The 10386-nt window shown below is 46.4% G+C and overlaps 1 protein-coding gene across 1 annotated transcript in view; it reads right to left on the reverse strand.

Moving 5' to 3' along the window:
• Positions 1-8862, reverse strand: part of actl6b (actin-like 6B) — an 11773-nt gene extending 2911 nt beyond the window's left edge. Inside the window, exons 1-11 of the mRNA XM_084428454.1 lie at positions 8723-8862; positions 8514-8614; positions 7304-7401; positions 7094-7188; positions 6905-7011; positions 5743-5832; positions 5585-5646; positions 5386-5500; positions 4681-4761; positions 4487-4582; positions 4329-4415 (exon numbers count right to left, since the gene is read on the reverse strand). Coding sequence (XP_084284580.1) covers positions 4329-4415; positions 4487-4582; positions 4681-4761; positions 5386-5500; positions 5585-5646; positions 5743-5832; positions 6905-7011; positions 7094-7188; positions 7304-7401; positions 8514-8614; positions 8723-8834 — 1044 coding nt within the window. The 5' untranslated portion in view covers positions 8835-8862. The remainder of the gene's footprint in view (positions 1-4328; positions 4416-4486; positions 4583-4680; positions 4762-5385; positions 5501-5584; positions 5647-5742; positions 5833-6904; positions 7012-7093; positions 7189-7303; positions 7402-8513; positions 8615-8722) is intronic.
• Positions 8863-10386: the final 1524 nt, after the last annotated feature.

The following is a 10386-nucleotide window of genomic DNA, read 5'->3' on the forward strand; positions in this document are numbered from 1 at the left end:
GGATCTGTCATTCAGAAACATGTTTTTTCCCATCACTGTTATCATCTAGCTACTGGAGTGCCTCAGGGCTCAGTGCTGGGACCGCTTCTCTTCTCCATCTACATGTCATCACTAGGATCTGTCATTCAGAAACATGTTTTTTCCCATCACTGTTATCATCTAGCTACTGGAGTGCCTCAGGGCTCAGTGCTGGGACCGCTTCTCTTCTCCATCTACATGTCATCACTAGATCTGTCACTCAGAAACATGTTTTTTCCCATCACTGTTATCATCTAGCTACTGGAGTGCCTCAGGGCTCAGTGCTGGGACCGCTTCTCTTCTCCATCTACATGTCATCACTAGATCTGTCATTCAGAAACATGTTTTTTCCCATCACTGTTATCATCTAGCTACTGGAGTGCCTCAGGGCTCAGTGCTGGGACCGCTTCTCTTCTCCATCTACATGTCATCACTAGGATCTGTCACTCAGAAACATGTTTTTTCCCATCACTGTTATCATCTAGCTACTGGAGTGCCTCAGGGCTCAGTGCTGGGACCGCTTCTCTTCTCCATCTACATGTCATCACTAGGATCTGTCATTCAGAAACATGTTTTTTCCCATCACTGTTATCATCTAGCTACTGGAGTGCCTCAGGGCTCAGTGCTGGGACCGCTTCTCTTCTCCATCTACATGTCATCACTAGGATCTGTCACTCAGAAACATGTTTTTTCCCATCACTGTTATCATCTAGCTACTGGAGTGCCTCAGGGCTCAGTGCTGGGACCACTACTCTTCTCCATCTACATGTCATCACTAGATCTGTCATTCAGAAACATGGTTCATCCCATCACTGTTATCATCTAGCTACTGGAGAGCCTCAGGGCTCAGTGCTGGGACCGCTTCTCTTCTCCATCTACATGTCATCACTAGGATCTGTCATTCAGAAACATGTTTTTTCCCATCACTGTTATCATCTAGCTACTGGAGTGCCTCAGGGCTCAGTGCTGGGACCGCTTCTCTTCTCCATCTACATGTCATCACTAGGATCTGTCATTCAGAAACATGTTTTTTCCCCATCACTGTTATCATCTAGCTACTGGAGAGCCTCAGGGCTCAGTGCTGGGACCGCTTCTCTTCTCCATCTACATGTCATCACTAGGATCTGTCACTCAGAAACATGTTTTTTCCCATCACTGTTATCATCTAGCTACTGGAGTGCCTCAGGGCTCAGTGCTGGGACCGCTTCTCTTCTCCATCTACATGTCATCACTAGGATCTGTCATTCAGAAACATGTTTTTTCCCATCACTGTTATCATCTAGCTACTGGAGTGCCTCAGGGCTCAGTGCTGGGACCGCTTCTCTTCTCCATCTACATGTCATCACTAGGATCTGTCACTCAGAAACATGTTTTTTCCCATCACTGTTATCATCTAGCTACTGGAGTGCCTCAGGGCTCAGTGCTGGGACCGCTTCTCTTCTCCATCTACATGTCATCACTAGGATCTGTCATTCAGAAACATGTTTTTTCCCATCACTGTTATCATCTAGCTACTGGAGTGCCTCAGGGCTCAGTGCTGGGACCGCTTCTCTTCTCCATCTACATGTCATCACTAGGATCTGTCACTCAGAAACATGTTTTTTCCCATCACTGTTATCATCTAGCTACTGGAGTGCCTCAGGGCTCAGTGCTGGGACCGCTTCTCTTCTCCATCTACATGTCATCACTAGGATCTGTCATTCAGAAACATGTTTTTTCCCCATCACTGTTATCATCTAGCTACTGGAGAGCCTCAGGGCTCAGTGCTGGGACCGCTTCTCTTCTCCATCTACATGTCATCACTAGGATCTGTCACTCAGAAACATGGTTTTTCCCATCACTGTTATCATCTAGCTAGTGGAGTGCCTCAGGACTCAGTGCTGGGACCGCTTCTCTTCTCCATCTACATGTCATCACTAGATCTGTCATTCAGAAACATGTTTTTTCCCATCACTGTTATCATCTAGCTACTGGAGTGCCTCAGGGCTCAGTGCTGGGACCGCTTCTCTTCTCCATCTACATGTCATCACTAGGATCTGTCATTCAGAAACATGTTTTTTCCCATCACTGTTATCATCTAGCTACTGGAGTTCCTCAGGGCTCAGTTCTGGGACCGCTTCTCTTCTCCATCTACATGTCATCACTAGGATCTGTCATTCAGAAACATGGTTTTTCCCATCACTGTTATCATCTAGCTACTGGAGTGCCTCAGGGCTCAGTGCTGGGACCGCTTCTCTTCTCCATCTACATGTCATCACTAGGATCTGTCACTCAGAAACATGTTTTTTCCCATCACTGTTATCATCTAGCTACTGGAGTGCCTCAGGGCTCAGTGCTGGGACCGCTTCTCTTCTCCATCTACATGTCATCACTAGGATCTGTCACTCAGAAACATGTTTTTTCCCATCACTGTTATCATCTAGCTACTGGAGTGCCTCAGGGCTCAGTGCTGGGACCGCTTCTCTTCTCCATCTACATGTCATCACTAGGATCTGTCATTCAGAAACATGTTTTTTCCCATCACTGTTATCATCTAGCTACTGGAGTGCCTCAGGGCTCAGTGCTGGGACCGCTTCTCTTCTCCATCTACATGTCATCACTAGGATCTGTCACTCAGAAACATGTTTTTTCCCATCACTGTTATCATCTAGCTACTGGAGTGCCTCAGGGCTCAGTGCTGGGACCGCTTCTCTTCTCCATCTACATGTCATCACTAGGATCTGTCATTCAGAAACATGTTTTTTCCCCATCACTGTTATCATCTAGCTACTGGAGAGCCTCAGGGCTCAGTGCTGGGACCGCTTCTCTTCTCCATCTACATGTCATCACTAGGATCTGTCACTCAGAAACATGGTTTTTCCCATCACTGTTATCATCTAGCTAGTGGAGTGCCTCAGGACTCAGTGCTGGGACCGCTTCTCTTCTCCATCTACATGTCATCACTAGATCTGTCATTCAGAAACATGTTTTTTCCCATCACTGTTATCATCTAGCTACTGGAGTGCCTCAGGGCTCAGTGCTGGGACCGCTTCTCTTCTCCATCTACATGTCATCACTAGGATCTGTCATTCAGAAACATGTTTTTTCCCATCACTGTTATCATCTAGCTACTGGAGTTCCTCAGGGCTCAGTTCTGGGACCGCTTCTCTTCTCCATCTACATGTCATCACTAGGATCTGTCATTCAGAAACATGGTTTTTCCCATCACTGTTATCATCTAGCTACTGGAGTGCCTCAGGGCTCAGTGCTGGGACCGCTTCTCTTCTCCATCTACATGTCATCACTAGGATCTGTCACTCAGAAACATGTTTTTTCCCATCACTGTTATCATCTAGCTACTGGAGTGCCTCAGGGCTCAGTGCTGGGACCGCTTCTCTTCTCCATCTACATGTCATCACTAGGATCTGTCACTCAGAAACATGGTTTTCCTATCACTGTTACAATGACGACACACACCTCTACCTCTCAATCCAACCAGAGAATCCGACGGTAGCCACACGCATCTTTGCCTGTCTGTGAGATATTTCTTATTTCTGGATGAAGGACCACTACCTTCAACTCAACCTTGTGAAGACAGAACTGCTTGTGTTCTTGGCCAACCCAACACTTCATCACAACTTCTCCATTCAGCTATAGGTTCATCATCCATAACTCCATCCAGGACAGCCAGGAACCTTGGAGTTGAGAATGACGATCAGTTGAACTTCACAGACCTCATTGCTAGAACGGCCCGGTCCTGCAGATTTGCTTTATACAACATTATGAGGATCAGGCCCTTCCTATCAGAGCTACACAACTCCTTCTCCAAGCTCTTGTTCTCTCCAGACTTGACTATTGTAATGCTCTCTCCTTCCAGCATCTGTCAAACCTCTATAACTGATCCAGATGCTGCAGCAAGAGTGTCTTTATCGAGCCGAAGAGGCACACATCACTCCTCTCCTCAAAAACTTGCACTGGTTTCCAACAGCCGCGCGCATCAGATTCAAGGCTCTGATGTTTTCCTGCAGATCAACCACTGGCTCTGCTCCTCTACACCTACACTCACTACTTCAGACCGATGTGTCTCCAGAAGCTTGTGTTCTGCAGGTGAACGGTGTCCTGTGGTGCATCATCCCAAAGAGACACAGAATTTTGGATAAAAGCGTCTGCTAAATGATTAAATGTAAATGTAAAGATAAATATGGCATGACCTCATTAGCTAAACTGTTTAGAGGTGGTTGATACGACCAAAATATGAATCCCAGATATGCATAATTTTAATCATGTGATTCTGAGAGTTAAATTAGCCTGAAACTCCACTGAAGTCTCACCAGCGAGGCGAGAATAGATCCTCCGATCCAGGAGCTGAACCTCCTCTCGATGGAGCTGTTACAGGCCATGAGCTTCAGCCTCACGCTCTGCAAACACAGACAGCGTGAGTGTGTGTGAAGACCCGATCCGACTGAGACGTCTGAGATGAGGAACACACCGGAGGAGCTTTCTGGGACAGTTCTCGGTTGAGTCTCTCGGTGAAGCCCTGGAGGAGTGTGTTTCCCCCCGTCACCATCACGCTGCTGTACAGGCCCTAAACACACACACACACACACACACACCTTCATCTCAGACATCAGTGGTTCTGCTACTGTTGAACATGTAGTGAGTAACCCAAGCGTTTGCTCTCACCGGCCTGATGTCGATGTCACACATGCCGATGCTGGTAGTGACGACGTGTCCGACGCCTAACATGGTGTTTCCAGACAGACCCTGAGGAGACACACACACACACACACACACAGGTCAGCGTCTCACACACTTCATCTGATTCAGATACTGCAGTTCCATGATTCTTCAGACCTCTTTTCACTGAATTTACATGATTTTCCCTCCGTTCGTCATTTCAGGGTTCTTTTTATAGGTGTTTTTGCACTCAGATGGCAATTTCTACTCTATAAAATTGTTCGATGTAATTTGACATTTTAGATTCATTATAAAACTGCACATGGAGTTTCAGTTTATTCATTTCCATGATTTTTCAAGATTTTATTCATTTCCATGTTAATTCAAGATTTGATTGATTTCAATGATTTTTCAAGATTTTAATTCCCAAGATTTTATTAATTCCTATGATTTTTCATGATTTTATTTATTTCAATGACTAAGATTTTCATGATTTTTCCAAATTGTTTTAATCTGAATGATTTTTCAAGATTTTTATTCATTTCCATGATTGTTCAAGTTTTTATTACTTCCCATAATTTTTCAAGATTTTATAAATTTCCATATTTATTCAAGATTCAATGACTAACATTTCCATGAATTTTCCAAATTGTTTTAATTTGAATGATTTTTCCAGACTGTATTACTCCCGGACTGGACGATGCGCTTCACCTTCACGTTGGAGGGATCGAACAGGCCCTCTGGAATCCGTAATCTCTCGGCTCCGAAATCTGTGCTGAAGCCACTCGGCATCTCATAGTGCAGCGCCGGCATCTGTGCAGCAACCCTGAACACACACACACACAGAGATCAGACGAGTGTGTGTGTGTGTGTGTGTGTGTGTGTGTGTGTGTGCGTGCGTTCTACTCACTGCTCATCATACGGAGAGTCCGACACCTGCAGCACTGATGCCTGAAAATCCTGAATCACCTCCTGAAAGAGTAACATTGACGGATCACACCGACACACACACACACACACACACACACTTCACACATGGATTCATTCGTGAGTTCCTGCAGATCTTACGTTACACATGTACGTGTGCCAGGACTTGCTGACTGGAGGGAGTTTGTCTTTCTTGGTCCAGAGCGGCGGAGCTCCTTCCCTCACGGGCTCCTGACACACACACACACACACACACACACACACACACACACACACACACACACACACACACACACACACACACACACACTCAAATCAATCCAGTTTGTGGAGTTAATGAGAGCGAGAGATTGTGTGTGTTTGTGTGAGAGTGTGTGTGAGTGTGTGTGTGTGTGTGTGTGTGTGTGAGATGGGTAGGTTTAGGGGTTGGGTAAGTGTGTGTGTGTGTGTGTGTGTGTGTGTGTGTGATGGGTAGGTTTAGGGGTTGGGTAAGTGTGTGTGTGTGTGTGTGCGTGTGTGTGCGTGTGTGTGTGTGTGATGGGTAAGTTCAGGGGTTGGACTATGTGAATGTGTGTGTGTGTGTGTGTGTGTGTGTGTGATGGGTAGGTTCAGGGGTTGGGCTATGTGAATGTGTGTGTGTGTGTGTGTGATGGGTAGGTTCAGGGGTTGGGTAAGTGTGTGTGTGTGTGTGTGTGTGTGTGATGGGTAGATTCAGGGGTTGGGTAAGTGTGTGTGTGTGTGATGGGTAAGTTCAGGGGTTGGGCTATGTGAATGTGTGTGTGTGTGTGTGTGTGTGTGTGTGTGATGGGTAGGTTCAGGGGTTGGGTAAGTGTGTGTGTGTGTGTGCGTGTGTGTGCGTGTGTGTGTGTGTGATGGGTAAGTTCAGGGGTTGGACTATGTGAATGTGTGTGTGTGTGTGTGTGTGTGTGTGTGTGTGTGTGATGGGTAGGTTCAGGGGTTGGATAAGTGTGTGTGTGTGTGATGGGTAAGTTCAGGGGTTGGGCTATGTGAATGTGTGTGTGTGTGTGTGTGTGTGTGATGGGTAGGTTCAGGGGTTGGGTAAGTGTGTGTGTGTGTGTGTGTGTGTGTGTGTGATGGGTAGATTCAGGGGTTGGGTAAGTGTGTGTGTGTGTGATGGGTAAGTTCAGGGGTTGGGCTATGTGAATGTGTGTGTGTGTGTGTGTGTGTGTGTGTGTGTGATGGGTAGGTTCAGGGGTTGGGTAAGTGTGTGTGTGTGTGTGTGTGTGTGTGATGGGTAGATTCAGGGGTTGGGTAAGTGTGTGTGTGTGTGAGACACCTGTACCTTTGATGCAATCATGTACGTAGGGACCGTGTCGATGTTCATCTCCTGGAACAGCTCTCGGCACTGCATGCTAATGAAATCACCGGCCAGAGGAGACTTCACGATCCCTGAACACAAGAGCTCACGTCAAACACCAGACGGTCCCGGACGTGCTGGACTGAAGCATCCAATCCACGCTCCTCTATTTACCTTGCTGCAGGACGTACCCATCATGCACTGGGATGGCAGTGGTGTGTGTGGCTCCGCTGTCCAGCACCAGCCCGGTGGCTCGGCCGTTAGCAAAGCTGCGGTCAATCAGGTTAAGGTGACGTACAACATCATTAACACATGAGGCAACTCAAGATTCTCTCTGGATTCTGATTGGCTGATGTTCCTGAGCGGAGGCTTCTGATTGGATACGCGGTGAGCACGGCGGTCTTGCACAGGAAGAAGGCGGGAATGTTGTAATGCTCGAATATGAGTTCAGTGAGCTTCTCTCTCTTCGCCCGCGAGTTCCACTGTCACGAGAGGAAACCCGGTCAGGTGAGCATCATCATCAGACTGAACTCAGACTCAGACTCAGGTTTTATTTCATATTTTGTATTTTTAGGGGATTTTTTTATACTAAATTATATTCAAGCTGTATTTATAATCCATTTATTCACTTTTTGAGCATTTACAACTTAAACTGTCGTAAATCTTGAATGCTTTAAAACACAGACTTAAGTCTCTTTTCAAAGACGACATTTGGCAAAAAAATAAGTTAACTTAAAAAAAGTGACAGAATTTTACATGTTTTGTTATGAAAAATGCACAAAAATAATATTTTACATTTTAAATGAAGTATATATTTTCAAAAGTACGTTTTACTCTAAAACTGCAAGAAAATCAAAACCATAAATCTAAACATGTTGTGCTCCAAATGTGAGGTTGATATCTCAGTAAGTGAGCGTTCAGTGAGAGTGTGTTCGGCTGCAGTACCGCACGCTTCCACTAGAGGGACTTCAGCTCACATTCATTTCCAATGCGTCATTTCTGACAACGAGGAGCACAAGTGTGACTATTTTTATCAGGACTATTGAACTTTTCAAATCATGGTCTTTTTCACACAGCAAGTGCCAAAACCTTTACCAAGTTTCGTTCCATTCCAATGAAGTAAAAAATTCTAAGAAAACAAAACGTTACATAAAGCACCAGAGGAAGATTCAGCAGTTCTCAGATGTCAAAATAATACATTTTCTCAAGTATTTTTAGATTGCAAAACTCACTTCACTGCTTTCCACAGGATTATATTGCACTTTTTACTCCACTACATTTCCTATATGTCGTTCCTCGTTGTGAAGAAATCCACATCCGCTCCGGGACGTGTTAGCATGTCTAAACACGCTGATTCTCTTCACGGATCCGGTTTGCAAATCGCACTGAATAATTCATTCGGGAACTGAACAACTCACTGATTCAGAGATCCAGTCAGAACAAATCTACATGTCTGAGTACTTGAGTACACTAAAGAATCTGTACATTTTACTCTAACACTTGATTTGTGTACTTTGTCCACCACTTTACACTTCATCAGTTCATTCATTCACTGGGACTCGAACCCGTAACCGACGAGTGCTGATGTACTTACGGGAGCTTCGGACATCAGAACAGGGTGTAAACCGGGCTCAGATTTGATGTGTTTGCTGTAGATGTGGTCGATTATGGCTTGAAAAGCGTTCCAGTCCTCAACTAGCGGGGAATATAACAGAAATGTGTAGAAAATACTTTTGCAGTCCATGTGAAATGATTACAATGTGTCGTACCAGAGACAATTTATATAAAGGACTTTGGTCGTACTCATGCCGTTCTTGAGCGGAGAGATGAGCTCGACACCGGCCCGCGGCACATGAAGCGCTGTGGTGTCAATGTAGTAGCTCCGCCCACTGTTGGTCTCTTGCTCCGCCCCCATGTCAGCTTGCCCCTCCTCCTCTGTGTGCACTCCTATAGTGGTGGGGAAATCCGCCTGGAGATAATCAGTGATAATCATGCGTGTTCAATCATATTCTAGTCACTATTTTCCCTCAAGGACGATCCCTCAAAGCTTTGGGGTTTTTATGGGTGGATTTATATAGCGCTTATACAGTTCAGATTGTTTAAAAGCAGCAGCACAGGAAATAAACAGGATAATAACAGTGTTGCAAAAGTTATCAATTAATTATCAATTTAAACAAACTTTAATTTCATTTAATTTAACTTCAAAGTCTATTCAACCCCAATTGAGCAAACCAAAGGCGACAGTGGCAATGTGATCTGTAACTGGAGGGATGGAGGGGGTGGAGGGATGGGTGGAGGGGTGGAGGGATGGGTGGGATGGAGGGATGGGATGAAGGGATGAATGAGAGGATGGAGTGGATTGAGGGATGGATGAAGGGATGATGGATGGAGGGATGATGGATTGGACGGACGGGACGGGATGGATGGAGGGATGGATGGATAGGGATGGATGGAGGGATGGATGGAGGGGATGGAATGGATGGAGGGATGGATGGATGGATGGGAGGGATGGATGGATGGGTGGAGGGATGATGATATGGATGGATGGATGGAGGGGAGGGATGGATGAAGGATGAATGGAGGGATGGATGGATGGAGGGATGGATGGTGTGGATGGAGGGATGGATGAAGGGTATGAATGGATTGATGAATGGAGGGATGGATGGGTGGATGGAGGGATGGATGAAGGGATGAATGGATTGATGGATGGAGGGATGGATGGAGGGATGATGGAGGGATAGATGGAGGGATGGATGGAGGGATGATGGATGGAAGGATGATGGATGGACGGAGGGATGGATGGAGGGATGATGGATGGAGGGATGGATGGAGGAATGATGGAGGGAAGGATGGAGGGATGATGGATGGAGGGATGGATGGAGGAATGATGGAGGGATGGGTGGAGGGATGGAGGGATGGATGAAGGGATGAATGGAGGGATGGATGGAGGGATGATGGATGGAGGGATGATGGATGGATGGAGGGATGGATGGATGGAGGGATGATGGATGGAGGGATGATGGATGGATGGAGGGATGGATGAGGGATGATGGAGGGAAGGATGGAGGGATGATGGAATGGATGGAGGGATGGATGGAGGAATGATGGAGGGAAGGATGGAGGGATGATGGATGGGATGGAGGGATGAATGGAGGGAAGGATGGAGGGATGTTGGATGGATGGAGGGATGGAGGGATGATGGAGGGAAGGATGGAGGGATGATGGATGGAGGGAAGGATGGAGGGATGATGGATGGATGGAGGGATGGATGGATGGAGGGATGATGGAGGGAAGGATGGAGGGATGATGGATGGATGGAGGGATGGATGGAGGAATGATGGAGGGAAGGATGGAGGGGATGATGGATGGATGGAGGGATGATGGAGGGAAGGATGGAGGGATGATGGATGGATGGAGGGATGGAGGGATGATGGAGGGAAGGATGGAGGGATGATGGATGGAGGGAA

The sequence above is a fragment of the Rutilus rutilus genome, assembly GCF_951802725.1.
Source record: "Rutilus rutilus genome assembly, chromosome: 13".
NCBI lineage: Eukaryota > Metazoa > Chordata > Actinopteri > Cypriniformes > Leuciscidae > Rutilus > Rutilus rutilus.